This window comes from Phycodurus eques, chromosome 5, assembly GCF_024500275.1.
Source record: "Phycodurus eques isolate BA_2022a chromosome 5, UOR_Pequ_1.1, whole genome shotgun sequence".
NCBI classification, from domain to species: domain Eukaryota; kingdom Metazoa; phylum Chordata; class Actinopteri; order Syngnathiformes; family Syngnathidae; genus Phycodurus; species Phycodurus eques.
In genome coordinates, this window is record NC_084529.1 from 22,960,265 (window position 1) to 22,976,783 (window position 16,519).

At 39.9% G+C, this 16,519-nt stretch overlaps 3 protein-coding genes across 4 annotated transcripts; 2 read left to right on the forward strand and 1 right to left on the reverse strand.

Annotated features, from left to right (window-relative positions):
* The first annotated feature begins 1,639 nt into the window (after window positions 1-1,639).
* Window positions 1,640-8,483, forward strand: si:dkey-24l11.2 (uncharacterized protein LOC100034462 homolog). Of its 2 annotated transcripts, none has more exons than XM_061678148.1 (12): window positions 1,640-1,844; window positions 2,132-2,745; window positions 4,193-4,252; window positions 4,333-4,385; window positions 4,462-4,606; window positions 5,108-5,466; window positions 5,937-6,165; window positions 6,245-6,359; window positions 7,000-7,117; window positions 7,197-7,308; window positions 7,373-7,485; window positions 7,566-8,483. In XM_061678148.1, the coding sequence occupies exons 2-12, from the start codon at window positions 2,143-2,145 to the stop codon at window positions 7,630-7,632; spliced, it is 1,974 nt and encodes a 657-aa protein (XP_061534132.1). In that variant the 5' UTR covers window positions 1,640-1,844; window positions 2,132-2,142; the 3' UTR covers window positions 7,633-8,483. The 2 variants fall into 2 exon arrangements, with proteins under 2 accessions (XP_061534132.1, XP_061534131.1); XM_061678147.1 differs by having other exon boundaries at window positions 1,640-1,759.
* A 997-nt stretch (window positions 8,484-9,480) lies between these two features.
* ch25hl1.1 (cholesterol 25-hydroxylase like 1, tandem duplicate 1) lies at window positions 9,481-10,766 on the forward strand. Its single transcript, XM_061676894.1, has one exon. The coding sequence runs from the start codon at window positions 9,517-9,519 to the stop codon at window positions 10,348-10,350; it is 834 nt and encodes a 277-aa protein (XP_061532878.1). The 5' UTR covers window positions 9,481-9,516; the 3' UTR covers window positions 10,351-10,766.
* An 800-nt stretch (window positions 10,767-11,566) lies between these two features.
* Window positions 11,567-15,917, reverse strand: kti12 (KTI12 chromatin associated homolog). Its single transcript, XM_061676786.1, has 9 exons — window positions 15,714-15,917; window positions 15,118-15,169; window positions 14,990-15,042; window positions 14,749-14,804; window positions 14,589-14,668; window positions 14,336-14,495; window positions 14,151-14,213; window positions 12,620-12,690; window positions 11,567-12,100 (listed from the first exon to the last, which is right to left on the reverse strand). Exons 1-9 carry the CDS (start codon window positions 15,862-15,864, stop codon window positions 11,959-11,961), a joined length of 828 nt encoding a protein of 275 aa, XP_061532770.1. The 5' UTR covers window positions 15,865-15,917; the 3' UTR covers window positions 11,567-11,958.
* Window positions 15,918-16,519: the final 602 nt, after the last annotated feature.

Genomic DNA, 16,519 nt, shown 5'->3' on the forward strand with positions numbered 1-16,519 from the left:
TGATTTCATCTGGATTTTACTCAGTGACCAAGAAACATTTTCCCTTTGTCTCAGCATATTTTAGCACCCAGTTTGACACTTCGAAAATAAGTTTCATTCCTTCCATTTGTCTCTACCAATTAGGTGTCTTAAGTCCATTGGCATCTCAATTAGACAAATGAGTTACTGTGACTAAGTGTAAGTAGTAAGAGACAAACATAATACACATTTTTGTCATTTCTATAACATCAAGCTCCAGCCTAAGATTTATTCCGTTTTCAATTTTCCCCACAACAAATGAGGCTGTCACTGTTGTTTTAACTTTTTAGTGTAACATTAAATAATGAATGTATTTGCATGTTCTTGTTGCCCTTTAACATTTATTTGCTGTGTGTTGCTGTTTTGGGGGATTGTGAGAGCAAGAAGTGTTCATTTGTGCTTAGCGCTGTTAATTCCGAGGGTCTTGAATGCATCGCTTTGCAACCCGATTTCAAAGTACAGTACATATTTCACCTTGCTCCTCTTCTTGTATTTGATTGTTGATATAAATTTCATTCTCATCTCATTTGAATAGAATTATATTGAATTGCCCCTAACATTTTTTCAAACAAAAACTTTTTTCTACATTTTTTGGGGTTTCCAAAACTGCCCCTGGTCGGGCAGCTCCACGGGCGGCCTCCACGCCCACTGATGCGCCGACGCCGGGAGGACCAGGAAGACGTGGTTGTACACGAACGAGATGGTGGTGTTTGTCCCGAAGAGGCTGAAGCAAAACCTTGTTTCCTCCCCAAAGAGCCGAAGATGTATTTGCAAAAGACATACCGAAGAGAAACAATTGATTCCGACTTGAAACAGCAGCTAAGAGACGTCAGCTCACGAGTGCTCCCTTTGCTCAGTGTGTACTATCAAGTGACAGCCGAGTTGCTAATTATTTATATACTTAATGGAGCTAGTTTACATCTCTACAGCACCAAGAGTTATTATATAAAGTTGAACATGCAGCCATCCACCTAGGGATGTCACGATGTAATACTTTTACAATTGATTATTATATCAATTATTCCATCGATTAATCAAATATTTGGATAAAAAATATTTTGCATTAAAGTTTGTTGCAAAATCATTTTTTCCGATTGCTGTTTATTAAGTGATTATCCATCCATCCATTTTCTGAGCCGCTTCTCCTCAGACATACACATTTTATCCCCAGTGGGTGTAATACAAACACAGGCAAAATGTCAGTCTCATAAGAGAAATAAATTATATAGAGCACATTAATGCAAAGTTTAATGTGCTTTAACATTCGTAAAATGTCTAATGGAACAAATATATTGCTTGACTTCATTTTTAAAAATGATAAACAGTGTTTTTTATTAGTGTATCGACCTCGTCCTTTATCTTGACATACATCGTTTTTATTTTAAACAGTAAACATTTAAGACAAATATAAATACGTTCATTTATCAAAATGTGCTAATCTGCTGGTAAAAAAATAAATAAATCGTGATGCAACATTATTAAAAACGCAACGAACATAATTATTGAACACGATTCTTTTTCCTGTCCTATTCATAACCCCAAACTGCAGAGGGCGACAATCAATCGCCCCCTACAGAGAGTGGCCAAAATGACATTCCGAAGAAAACATTTATGACGTCATCACGTCGGCCACCCTCACAGCTACTTTACGGTAGAATCACAGACGTTGAGAGAATACATTTGTCATTTGGTACGTTATAGTCTTACGAGCAGACTTGACTAAAACGGCGCAAATTGCACGGTGAGTTTAAACTGATGTTTTCTTACTGTACGAACGATGAAATGACTTAAGGGTACAGCCTCCGACTGCTGGAAAAGTTTTCATTGTGAGTTAACACACACACATTCCACATTATATGAGATCATAACTATTTAAATTAATCCTCCAAAAAGGGGACTTACTGTATTTACACGTCAGGACAGATGTTATGACTACCAAGAGTTTGCCTATGCTGTATAACAAAGTAGACGTATGGGTAAATTATTAAGACGTTTTAACTTGATGGACGCACATTGCCCTGGCTTCTGCTAGTCATAAAGCTCTATTTAGGGCCATGAAATAAAAGCAAGCAAGCCAGTGATCTTACAAAATGTCGATGTTATTTTAAATCAGGTGTGATCACAATGGAGAATGGTGATGGAGGGGAAACGTGTGAGCTCAAGGCGGGCCGTCAAACACAGCAATTGTGTCGCTTCTTTTCTCAAGGAAGACGCTGCAACTTTGGGGCCAAGTGCAGATATTTACACATAAGAGTGGATTCTAGATCTGATCAGAAAGATGCGATCACTACTCCTTTCCAGCCTGGCATTCAATCCCTCCCCTCTGCGGGTCAAGAAGAGGAAGGGGATGTGGAAGTCCACACTGCCAAGCCCAAGGCATCCTCAGGAGCTGGACGTCGTACCTGCCGCTACTTTTTGTCAGGGCACTGCACGATGGAGGACAGGTGTCGCTTCTATCATCCACCGCAGTTCCTCTCAGTGGGGGAACACGCAGAATCGGCAGAGCAGACCAACCTCGCGCAAAGGAGAGCACCCGTGCCTCGGCCAAACGTGCTCCAGGAGGTCAAACTGTGTGAGTTGACAGAGGACGTTGCTGCACAGCTACGGGACACGGAGATCAAGCAGCTGAAGAGGCGGTTTCCCAAAGACCATCTTATAATTCAAGAGCGAAGCGATGGCAAGGTTACGTATTACAGGGCCACTGTTGAAGCCACTGATCCAGACTGGGTAAATATTTACATTTCTACTCCTATATCCCTATGAAAAGTGATGGGCATAGTGTCAATGGCAATATGGTTGATTGTGTGGAAAAGCTAGTCGTTTAGAGCAGCATGGTGGACTAGTGCTTAGCACATCAGCCTTACAGTCAAAAAGTTAACTTTCAGTTCCACCTGGGTGGCATTTTCAGTGAATTTTGTTCCAGATACTCTGGCGTCCTTCCACATGTCAAAAACATGAATGATAGCTTTATTTAATACTCTAAATTGTTTATGGGTGTTAATGTGATTGTGAATGGTTGTCTTTTTAAAAAAATATATTATTTAATTTTTTTGTTCTGTTCGGCTGTTAGGCCAAGCAGAATGGAAAATCTGTATCCCTTTTATGCCGGAACAGTTTTACTGTGTCACAGTGGCGTTATTAAGCTTCCGCTGTGGTATTATAATTGAGGTTTATTGAGAATCAGACATGATCAGTCGAACAGAACAAAGTTTCTCGAAGGGAGAGAGAAACAAAGACAAAAGACAAAGCACTAATTGTAAACAGGATGAGAGAAGTAAACCATTAGATTATCTACAACAACGAAACATTAAATATGAGTGTTGCATGGGGCTGTAGTGCTACACCCTGTGAGGGAAGGACAGGACAAGATAGAACAGGACAAGGACGGGTGAAGAAGCATGCAGGACAAGGGTTGTGAACCCGGCTGTACAACTGAAGTGTGGTGGAATTAATGATGTACATTATAAAAGTCTACAGGACAATAGTATAAGTGAGGGGATACACAAACGATTTGCATATTCATGAGTTATTTGTCGCAGTAAGTGCGTGAGTCCACACCCAGTGAAAGTCCTAGGGGTGTGTGCCTGCGGATACATGCAAGTGAATTGACACTGTTTTACATGCACAAAGACTGACAGAAGTGTCCTGTAATTGTTGGCACCGCACCGCGGCGGCTGAGGACCCCACCCAATCAATCGAGGGGCAGGATCAGGCCCAAGGGTTCACCTGAGAGCAGCCCGGCAGACGGGACACGTCCCACACCGAGGGTTATTTGTCCATATGTGCCCTGCGATTGACTGGTGACCAGTGCAGGGTGTCCTAATGAGGACAAGCACAATAAAAAAAAAAAATGTCTTGAAGCAACTGAGTCAAAAAAGAGTGCACTACTCAGCAGCAACCAGCAGAGGTGCCGCTGATTATCCTTCCATCCATCCATCCATCCATTTTCTGTACCGCTTTATCCTCACAAGGGTCGCGGGCATGCTGGATCCTATCCCAGCTATCTTCGGGCAAGAGGCGGGGTACACCCTGAACTGGTCGTCAGCCAATCGCAGTGCCGCTGATTAATTCTTAACTATTTGTGGTCTAAATAAGAACATTAGTAATGGGAAGTTGAGCTACATCCATTATGACTTCTTTAGTTTCTGCTAATCAATTTTTATGCTGTTTGCAGCCTTTTGATTTGAAAGAAATTGACATCATGGTGAGCTTCCCTAATGCTTATCCACAAGAGGTAAAAACCACAACTGCATTACTAATCAACGATATGATGACGTAGTCATGAATAGCTACTACCATTTTAATTCCATTTAGATTTTCACCCTTGATATTCCACTGGATCAAGAGCTACCCCTAGTGATGGGAAGGTATTAAAAGCAACCTGTGAGTTATTGTGACAGTTCAGTGTATTGGTTCATTGACAGTCATGATATGGCTTGGTAGGCACGTGCAGCAAGCATCGCTAGAGTGGCTCCAGGCAAAGCACGCCACCAACCAACTCCTCGGGAAAGTGGAGCTGCTCTTCCGGCCTTTTCTCCGCTGGCTCGATCGCAGTTTGGAGAAACTGTTCACGGAGGGAGCCAGACAGGTGAGTGGTGGAAACTTGAACGCCTATGCTTAATTTTGTATTAAAATTTAGCTTTTAACAAAATTCCAATACTTAAATTTTACATTTCAAGTAATTCTAAAATCATTTCAGTTTGGCATCAGCTCTCCATCAGTCACATGCAATTTATATAGAAACTGCATTCTCTAATTTGGGTATGGAAGGGATGTTTATTTTATTGTATTCCTCACATTGTACTGAGCAGCCAGACATGTTAATCTGTAAGTTCCATTTCTAATTTTGTGGTTATCATTGCACTTTTTCTCTTTAACATCACTAGTACTCATCTGTTGCATCAGAAATGGCTCAAGAAAAATACACTTGTAGTGTTAATGTTCTAGATACTCAGTCTCACAATATTAGCTGACATCTCTCATGTTGGATCTGGTGGATCATGGTTTGCGCTCAGTTTTGTGGCATTGTTTATTTTAGAAAACTATGGTTGAGCTTCAAACTTTTACATTGATTTTGCTCTTCTTACAGTTGAAAAAGGATCTTGATTTAGAAAAAGCTGGGTTGCAATTCATACCATACCAGGATCTACAGGCAACAATGTGTGAAAAATCAAACAATCATAAATTGGACACCAACTCTGATGCTGTGAATGACGAAGAGAAGGTCGGTGACGAAGTGAAAAACGCAGAAGGCAACATAGAAGAAGGGGGGGCCCCGGGTTGTGATGAAGAGCAAAGCGAGGATGAGGACGCCACTCACCTGGTGGAAAACATTAAGATCAGCGAGGTCCGCAGAGGCACAGAAGTGAGACTGCTTGGGCTCACGCTGGGAGAGAACACAGCCACTGTAGTGGGCCACAACATCACTGTTTGTCTTCAATGCAACAGGTCACCGTGAATTTGTCATTTCATTCATTAGAAACACCTAAATGATCCAATAAAATCCAGTACAAGCTGTAACAAGAACAACACTGAGAAACCTCTACCAAACATGTTTCCTCCTTAAATTAGTGAGTGAACTATGCTTGGCTCTTAATCGGTAAAAGGTAAGATTTATTTCAAGTTACAAAGGGAATTTTTTCCCCCCCATTTGATCACACAAATTGAAAATAAAACACTCCATTATCTGTTTTTACTGTCAGGTATTCAACACTTTTTTTGTGATTGTGGTTGGACTGTCCAATATTTAGAACTGCTCTGTATTATAATGGGAGCTGTTTCTAATAGTTCCCTACGAGGATCTCATTGGATTGTGCAGTTGGTCAGTTGATAAACGCAACTAATAAGTTTGAAATGAACTCGTGTGCTGAAACGCAACTAATATAGCTGACATGAACTCATATGCTGGATGTGTGCAGGTGTAAGGTGATGGCAGACTTGACGCTGAGTGGGAAGACTGCCTGCGCAGCTCAGTGTGAGAAATGCAGTGCGAGAATCAGCGCCGCATTCAGACCCTCCATGCTGCACCAATACAGTGACGTGTTGGGGTACCTGGACCTCCAAAACGCTGTTCCCTCTGACCTGGTGCTTCAAGACTGCCACCTCATTGTGGGCTGCCTAAGGTGTTCCCAGGAGAGCTCTGTCCAGGTACAGACACACCGAACAGTGAGGTCATTACACTGTCGAAAAACCCTTGATCAATCAATTTTTTTCATTGTTTCATTAGAACCTTTGTTACGGTCAAACAAAGGAGGTCAATTGTGAAAGCTGCCATGGCAAGCTCAGTCTGTTGGCCGAGAGCGCCAGATTCCAGTACATTCAGCCACGCAGAGACAAAACAGGTGAAAGCTCACCTACATTCTTCCCCAGCAGATTAGCAAAGGTTTTACCTCTTATTCTGCACTACCAAAACAACCAGTCTGACCAATGTGTGCCACACAAAGGGAAAAAGCTGATATGTTGAAAGCAATTGCCAATGTTGGACAACTATTTTATACGCCACACCAGATACTGGTGCTGATGTCGTCACACATCCAGTAATTAGTGTAGAATGTCTTTTTTTTTTGTATCAAAGTGCATGAAGGCATTCTTAAAGCGGAAAATTTTACAAGTTTTCTGTTTCAGCTCTCATAACCTTTCATTGTATACACCTGTAAAGGTTATACTGCATTATATGTTCATACTGAAATTTCACCCAAAAGCTGAATATCCCTAACTTTTTGTAAGCAGTTTATAGTGGTTTCCTCCTTGGCCTACCCGTTGCCTTCTCTACAATATTTTTATTTATTTTTTAAATCGGTTGTGTTGTTTTTGCATATTTCTTCCAACAAACCATCAATTTGACTGACCCTGAGTTAATCTTTTAACAATGTTTATTATGGTGTTCGCAATTAATGGTGGTGTAGAATTGCATTGATATCATAATGACAGATATTTCGTGTTTTGTTTTGTGTGTGTGTGTGTGTGCGCATGCGCGCACAGGTTCAAGTGCTTCTACTGTTAATTTGAAGACGGTAAGAGATCCAGCTGTTCAAAAGGGGAAGCCACTACCAGAAAAAGGAGCATGCAAGCATTACAAGCAGAGTCATCGCTGGCTCAGGTATCACGTTCGCTCTTTCTATTGTCATTTTTAATGTATATAAGAGTATATAGGTGTTACAATCACGCGTGTCGTCAAGGTTTCAGTGTTGCGGCCGGGCTTACCCTTGCGACGTGTGCCACGATGAGGACCAGGACCATCCCATGGAGCTCGCCAGCAGGATGATTTGTGGCTTCTGTGCCAAAGAGCAGGTGAGCTTGAAGCGATTGCATTGGAACATCTTCAACTGTATCCTGACTACATTTGTTGATGCAGCCGTACAGCAACGGGAAGCCTTGCGTCAACTGTGGCAGCATGATGACCAGAGGTCCTCACACCAGCCACTGGGAGGGAGGACTGGGCTGCCGAAGCAAAGTCAAAATGTCCAGGTATCTTTATAAAAAAAATAAATTAAAAAAAACATTTTTAGGATTCAGTTAGCAGTAGAATAATTTGTCTCTCTTCACAGAAATGATCGGCAGAAGTACGCCAACACCAACAAGACGATTTCCAAGAAGGCCAGTGAAAAGAAGTAGCTTGATTTGTGTTACCGTAATTTCTTGTGTATAATACGCACCCCCCCCCCCAATAGTCAATAGTGCACATTATACATGGGTATAGGGGAAAATGGAAAAAAACGTTCACATTTTATAAATGTATGCCGCCATCTAGTGGTTATGAAAATGCTTTATACTTTAATTCCAAAATGCCACCGCCACATAGTGGTTATAAAAAAGGTGCAGCCTACACTTTCATTCCAATATGATAGGGGTACGTATGACTGCATATATGTACAGTTGTGCTCATAAGTTTACATACCTTGGCAGAATTTGTGAAATATATTTTTTTAATATGAGTGATGACTAATCAACAACCATCATTAATTTCTTTATGATTATGTGTTGTTGAATGATAATGCTTTTCTGAAATGCTTGACTGTTTAATTTGAATTCCATTGAAATAAAATTAATTGTTTTGCCTGGTCCTTCATGTTTTCTTTCAAGAATTGTACCCATCTTACAAATTCTGCCTGGATAATCAAACATATGAGCACAACTGTGTGTTTTCTCATTTACTGAATAAAAGTAGGGCTGTGAATTTCAAAATAAGAGTGAGTAAAAAGGATTACGTGTTCAAATAACATGCTTAACTGATTAATTCTTTGAAAAAACTAACTAACTTGGGGTGCGTATTATACATGGGTGTGCATTATACACAAGAAATTACGGTACTTTTTGAACATGTAAAAAAAAAAAAAAAAAATTCAATGAGTTTCTAATTTCCTCCAATAAATCATGTAATGATCATTCGGTGTAATAGTGACATTTTATCAACTGTTTTTGTTATTAACTCAGTTTTAAATTTCAATTTGTTTCATACAATTCCAATGGGTCAGTTTTTCCTTTCAGATTTGACAGATAAAATACAGGGATTTTTAAAAATGTTTTTTTTATTATTTTGTTGACTAAGGTTTGTTGTGGAGACTGTTTAGCACATCCGCCTCACAGTTCAGAGGTCATGGATTCAAATCCAGGCTCTGACCTTTCTGTGTGGAGTTTGCATGTTCTCCCAGTGCCTATATGGGTTTTCTCTGGGCACTCCAGTTTCCTCCCACATTCCAAAACCATGCATGGTAGGTTAATTGAAATTTTCCATAGGCGTGAATGTGAGTGTGAATGGTTATTTGTTAATGTGTGCCCTGCAATTGCCCGACGACCAGTTCAGGGTGTACCCCGCCTCACGCCAAGAGTCAGCTGGGATAGGCTCCAGTGCACCCGTGACTCTAGTGAGGATAGCGGTGCAGAGAACGGATGAAATTTGGTTGCAAAAAAAGATTTAAACAAAAATGGCAAATTGAAATGCAACCATACCTCATAAGAGCAGGGCTTTAATAACATGGGACAATTAAGCCCCTTAAACAAATGATCCATCCATACCACTAACCTTATTCAGAGTTGCACGCAGCTGGAGCCTATCCCAGCCGATGTCAGGCAAGAGGCACCCTACGCCCTGGACTGGACCAATCAATTACAGGGCACAGAGGCAGACAATCTTTCACACTTACATTGTCACTGAGTTGAGGGACTGAACCAGCATTCCCTGCACCGAAATCAGGCAGATGTACCACACCACCATCAATGACCATAAACTAAATTGAGCTGGCGCCGATCCCAGCTGACTTTGGGCAAGACGCAGAGTATACCCCAGACTGGTTGCTCCCCTTACTTTTCTCATGCTGTTATCTCCCCTAAACCATGTTGTTTAGCACATCAGTGTGTTGTGCTATTGAATAGTTAATCTTTTTGGTTTGTGCGTGTTGACACTAAAGCTCTTTGAGCCAAACTCCACATGGAAAAGAGGGATTTTTCCAGGCTTGAGCATCCAGAAGCAGCAGCAGCAGCACAGTGCATTGCTTCAAGATGTTGAATGTCAGCGAGGTGCCTCTGCGTCCTCTCACCTTTAGCCGTTCCGATCATCTCCTGCAGCCTGTCTGGAACCATCTGCTTGTCCACCACCAGCATCTCATCTCGTCTCCTTTATTCCCGGTCCTCCTCGCCTTTTCCAGCTACGTCGTCTTCAGCGTGCCTTTCGCAGCCATGGACCTGCTGGGAGAAAAGGTGCCTTTGTTCCATAAGTACAAGATCCAGCCGGTAAAGCGACCTACGCTGGGAATGATGACAAGGAGCTTCCGGATGGCTCTCTTTAACCACATTTTCTTTGTCCTGCCGAGTGTGGTGGTCAGCATGTTTGTCTTACCTCTGCCAGCGATGCCTCAGGAAGCACCTGCGCTCGGCAGGGTCTTTGTCGACGGCCTGGCCCTTCTTCTCGTCTTTGACACTCAGTACTACATCTGGCACGTCATACACCACAAGCACGTGCAGCTGTACCGCTGCATCCACGCCATCCACCACGAATACGCCGCTCCCTTCTCCTGGTCCACCGAGCAGCTCAGCATTCCAGAACTAATGACGGTGGGATTCTGGAGCAACCAGGACCCCATTCTGCTCAAGTGCCACCCGCTGACCACCTGGTGCGTCATGGTGCTTAGTATCTGGATGTCTGTGGAGGACCACATTGGCTATGACCTACCGTGGGGCTTCAATCGCCTGGTCCCCTTCGGCCTGTTGGGGGGAGCGCCCGCTCATGACATGCACCATCAGAGGCCCAACAGCAACTATGCTCCCTTTTTTAGCCACTGGGACAGAATCTTCGGGACAGCTGTCCCACTCAGGAAAAAAACTGATATGATGTGAATGTGGTTTATTGAATATTATGAACATTTTCGGGGTGATTATTATAATTTTTTTTTTTTTTAAAACAACAGAAACTTCAGATTTTTTTATGTTTTGGGGATTTTATATGGCCCACGCGATGGAGGTTTCCCGCCCCTGTTAAACAGCATAATGCGACCCTGTACAGGTACTCAAAAAACACAAAACTGCCAGTTAAGGTTATTTTTGAGTAACAAAACAAATCAGAAAGAAATGGGACAGAATTGACAAAGCACATTCAAAGATCATATGTTTCCTCAAGAGTGACACTTCTAATTAGTAAAGAAAATAGCTTTTTCATTTTTACCATTATTTAAATAAAGTATAGAAAAAATATATATATCTTGCATATAATTTTTTTTTTTTAAATCATCTGTAAGCTATTTATTTTAAGTGTAATGCTGTAAAATGAGTTTGAAATGAAATAAAACTTGTGATCATAGTTTGTGGTATATTTACAGTTCAAACTATTAATATAGTTAATTATACAATTTATTTGGAGGGGTACATGGTTTTCACTATTTGTAGTAGGGCTCAGACCATATCACCTGTAAATAGTGGGGGATTACTGTATATACAAAAATTTCATTTTGCTAGCCATGCTCACTTAGCTGCTTGGAAAACACACCAGGGGAGCTAGGATGACGAGAACGAAAAGTAACTTTTCCAACCAAATCACTACTCTGTGTTAAATATATAACTGCCACTAATTCAGATTCAGTGAATTTATCCAATTTATACAATGCAATATCACTAATGCAGTGTGTATTAAAAAAATTGTGATGTAATATACGTACATCCGTCCATATTATTGTACCTTGCACAATTATACCCATATAACCTTTGGTACATCCGGAAATGTGAAACAGCTTCACCAATTTTTCTTTATGTATCACATCTTCCTTTTACCTCCTCAGTACTAGTCTTTGGTTTTACAGTTATAATATACAGTAATGTGTATGTGCAAGTCTTGTATCTATTATAAAACAGCAAAATATCCAGTCCGTTTCAGGGCAAAAGCAGTATGGGATGAGGTCGGTTACAAAAGACAAAAACTGCACACACAATGGTAAAAGCGTCATGCTTAGCTGTCTTGTTTGCCTAAACAAAACCTTATTTTTTGTCAGTAAGTAAACTAGCTCTTGTATCCTATCCTTATTAGACTGTTTGAATCACACCGAATTGTTTTAAGCGTCTGTATTTATTAGAAAATGTAAGCAGTCATCATGCACATTGCTGACTCATTCTTCATCGTCATTAACAACGTGAATGGGCAACCTCCTTTTCCTCATGATCTTCTTACATAAGTCCAAATCTTTCATTCATATTTTCCTTACAACGGGAGGAAAAAAAGTAGGCTTTAGAACGTTGTGTACAGGTCAAGCAAACCGTTGGAAAGAATTAAGGACGTTGTGTTCTTGAGCAAAGTACTGAAGGGAGCTTTAGTTGAGCCAAATGTTCATGACTGATTTGCAGAATTCAGTGAAAGAACAAATAACAAATTAAAGTGTCTCGAAAATAATGCTGGTTAAAGGAACTCAATATTTCCAATTTAAAAGTACTTATATTTTAATTGGTGGCAAACATTCATCAATGAAGACTTTTATTAACATACTGTACAAACATGTTGGAAATCTGACCCGTGTTCTCCGTCGGGTGCATCTTGCTGTAGCTGATGAACTGGCGCCGGAATTTGCGCAGCTCGGCCATGTTGACGCTCCTGCTCAGCTCCATGTTTCACATCTGGTTAAGGACTTTTGCAGACTAAGTTATGACCTGTATTTCTGTTCAATCATCTCCAAACTTGAGTGGATAGGCTTGGCTGATTAGTTCTAGTGACAATTGAAAAGTGCATGTCAAAATCAGTGTCCAACAAACAACAGATTATATTAAAGGCCTTGGTTTTAAGTCAAATGCTGCTGTGCAGAAGCAAATGTAGACATTTAGTAACGTCACCGTTTTCTTCTAGCTGCCAATAAAATCCACTAAACTATGTAATTTGCTCTATACATGGCTTAGCATGTCATTACAAAAGAGACCTTTAGCTCTGATCAATTGAGGTCCCTTTCATTAATTCCTATTCATTCATGCAGCCTTTAGACAAGCCAGTTGATAGCCACCACTGTCTCTCACGGGAGGCGGAGCTTGATGAGTCAGCAAAATTATATTGGGCGTTGCACTATAATGTGACCTGCATTCAAACTAATAGCTCCTGACCTGTTTATGCGAGTTAAGTTGTTTAGAAAAGGATATTTTCTCGGTTGCTCCTGGAACTGAAATGCGATCTCCAGGAATACTTGTCTTCTGTGCATTAAAAATTGCCTGGAAAAGGGTAGAAAATACATGAAAAAAAAAAAAAAAAACATCCATTGGTGATTACACTGTAAAGAAAGTAGGGAAACGCCATACTAATAGAGTGGCACCTTGAGATACAAGTGACCCGGCTTATGAGTTTTTTGAGATAGAAAACTGTCTTGTGTCAGATTTTTTGCCTTGCGAGTACAAATTTTTAGATACGAGTGCTTGTATTGTGCCAGTGAACTCAACTCAGCTCGCTTCACAACAAGAATCAGTTTGGCAAAGTGAACAAATCTTCAGAAGAGGCTTGAAGCTATTTAATGTCACTCCAGTTTAAGTTAAGCATAAAGACATGGATGAGAGAGTTTGATGTGGATGAACTTGACTGACTGCCCTCTACAATCCTGACCTCAACCCTATTGAACACTTTTGGATGAATTAGAGCTGCGACTGAGAGCCAGGCCTTCTCGTGCTTGATTAAATTTGTCGGGTTGAAGCATTTTGTAGATGCCACCCCATGAGGTACAGCAGTGTTGCACAGATTGCAAATACTGTAGCTTGGGTTTTATTTGTCTCAGACACCACAAATAATTCCCACAACAGCAACATTTTTTCCTGGCCACCATGTACGTAATACGTCACAAGACGAGAGGCTAAAGATGAACTATTTTTCAGATTATTATGGAGTAAACAAGATTGTGCCAGCCATAATGTCTTAATTTGCAGATCCGATCAATAACATAATTGATTGGATTGGCGAATTAAGACATCACAGCCGATCACAAAAATTTGTATATGATACAAAATAAGAGTCAGCATCCCTCATGGTGCGCTTCATACTGTAGTTGTATATCTGTAAATAAATTATTTTTCTATTGAAATCCTTTTCTCAGTCTTGTTTTTGTTGTTTTCTAGTTTGAGGTGTCACAAAAGCAAAAAATAGAGATCCAGAGGAGCAGTACACACTGCTCCTCTGGATCATGATAATGTTCTACTGCTGATTACTAAAGAAGGGAAAAATCTAAAAAAAATAATAATTTTCTGGTGAAATAAGAGAGTATATTCTTTCTTTTGGTAGGTTCCGTGCTCATATTAGCGCAATATTCTGTGGGTTTTGAAAGATTAGTCAAAATGCTCTAAAACGGAAGGAAATATGGGGAACTCTGCTATGAAAACGCCTTGCAGTGAAGTTAAGCACATAGCGACAGTCGAGCCAAATTTGAGCATTTCACCCTCCTGGTGATTGAAGTCAGCAAAGGTTTCTCGGATGTCTAGGAAAGATTATCCTGAACAATAATCCTATGTTGTGGGGTGTGTTAAGAGTGATTTTGTCTCACTGATCTCCTTGGAAAACGGTTAGGGCCGACAATCATAAATGTTAAACCTGTTCAATGTATATGATCACAAATTCTTGTTTGTGGCTAATACATAGTTGGGTCGAGCCATGCATCCATTATTGAGAGAGCAGAAAATCCAAAACGTACCATTAACACATCCTGTGTGATCTTGTCTAACTCGTACAAGAAGTTTGCAGATGAGAGTGGTTGCTGTAGAGACACAGACGTCATTGTTGAGCTTATATCCAAGGAATAGGAAAAAGCAAAGAAAGCATTCATTCACAGACAAACATCCATCCATTTTATTTACAAATTTTTAATCCATGCCTCACACTTTGAGTGGACTGGTTGGGTGGCGGTGCTTTTCTTTTGAAGAGCGCGTCAGTGATGGCTTCAAATGGAAGTGTATCATCTCGGAGGATGTTGAAAAGTGGACTGTCCCACCGGTTTCTGGAGTCTGGCGCTTCGAACCTCAGAACTAATGCATCCAAGCTACAGAAGACAGGAGAGATGTCAATATATTTGTAATGTTTCTACTTTTAAGACTTTTGAGATATACTGTACATATGCTGTAAATGTGCTGACATTTCCTGTGTGTACTGCTCCTCTGGATCTCTGCTGGTGTTCCACTCTGAGCTCACATCATCTGATGTCAAACAATACACCTTAAAAATACATAATTTTCACTTGTCATCTTAAAAAAAAAAGTTTTATTTCCAATTTGGCATTGTTTAAATGTCCTTACCAGGCAGTGTGGTGTCTGTGCATGTTTTATGAGACAGAAAAGCTCATAGCGGTAGCCTGCAATGTATAAAAGTGGAAACAAATTGCAAGGTTTTCAAAGTTAAGATCACTATTTTGTAGTAATTTATGGATTTTATTAATCAATTTGAGTTTTTTTGGTCAGGACCATCTTTTGTTTTTTGTTGAGATTTCATTTTAAGGCTACATCACCCAGGCCACAATTGAGAGGAGTATATTATTACCTTTAATGTAGTTTAACGAATCCAATATAACAATGTCATCCTTATTGACGTTCCTAAACAACAAAAGCACATGTTAAAAGGATGGAGACAACAAAACATAAAATAAAATCAATCACTGGAGGACCAACCTTTCAACTTCAGCTTTCAGTGCAGCTCTGACCTGTTTTTCCTTTTGGGAATCTGCAACATAACACCACGCTTATTTACTGCAGGCAGCCAAATGTATTTGCATTACATTTTTTAGACATGTCCACAAATGTATATTAATGTATCTTTTTTTAAAAAAAACACATGAAACGTGATATAAATGTATGAATACAAATAATAAATAAATATTATTTTTTTGTATTAAGTATTGTTTTAGTGAATGGAAATAATCATTTCATTTTCTACAAGTTGTGTTGTTCTAGTAATTTAATTCTTATTTAAATACATGAGATGAAGCAAATAATTACATTTTCTAAACTCACACTATTTAACATAGTTAAATAAATACTTTTCACGAGTGGAACGTGACTCCATTCAAAATTCTACCAATTTGATATTTCCCTAACTATATAAAATACGTCATGTGGAACAGAGAACAGTAAGACCGCACACAAATTTACGCAAACATTTATTTACCCAACGGCTACATAAAAGACTAAGAATAGCAAGAGTATAAAATATTTTTTAGCGAAACAGATTATTGTGGTCAATGATGGTTAGCTGCGGCTAGCTTAACCTGCATACACGACGTTCTTCTCAGCGGACAGTGGCGAGTCTCCAACAACGTGAACCTTTCTGTCGGTATTTTGTTCGAAATGCACTTTTAATTCCTCTGCCCTCCGAGTTTTACCACTGCATGGATAACCACACATAACTATTAAAGGCATGACTTGGGATGTTGTTGAAAGATCTACACGAAGCTAGTTGTGTACAGACATGTTTCAATAATGACCCGGATGAGCTGACGAAATAATTTTTTTATCTGACTGTAGGGGGCGCAAAAGAAAAATTCGGACAAAAATACAAATAAAAGAAATACTGCACAATCATAATTATTGAATTAATTACTTCAATTATTAATGAATTCATAAGATTGAATTACATTGTGAAATATAATTTAAAAATAACTGTATTTAATTTATTTATTCATTTTATTAAACATATTCCTCACTTCACATTTTTATATTCAATAGAATTATATCAGTTTGAGACTTTAATAACTAACGGCCAATATCACAAATTATTTCACTCTCATTCAGAAATTCATATTTTAATAATTGATTTAAGATTGGGCGGCACAGTGGATGACTGGTTAGAGCGTCAGCCTCACAGTTCTGAGGACCTGGGTTCAATCCCCAGCCCCGCCTGTGCGGAGTTTGCATGTTCTCCCAGTGCCTGCGTGGGTTTTCTCCGGGCACTCCGGTTTCCTCCCACATCCCAAAAACATGCATTAATTGGAGACTCTAAATTCCCCGTAGGTGTGACTGTGAGTGCGAATGGTTGTTTGTTTCTATGTGCCCTGTGATTGGCTGGCAACCAGTT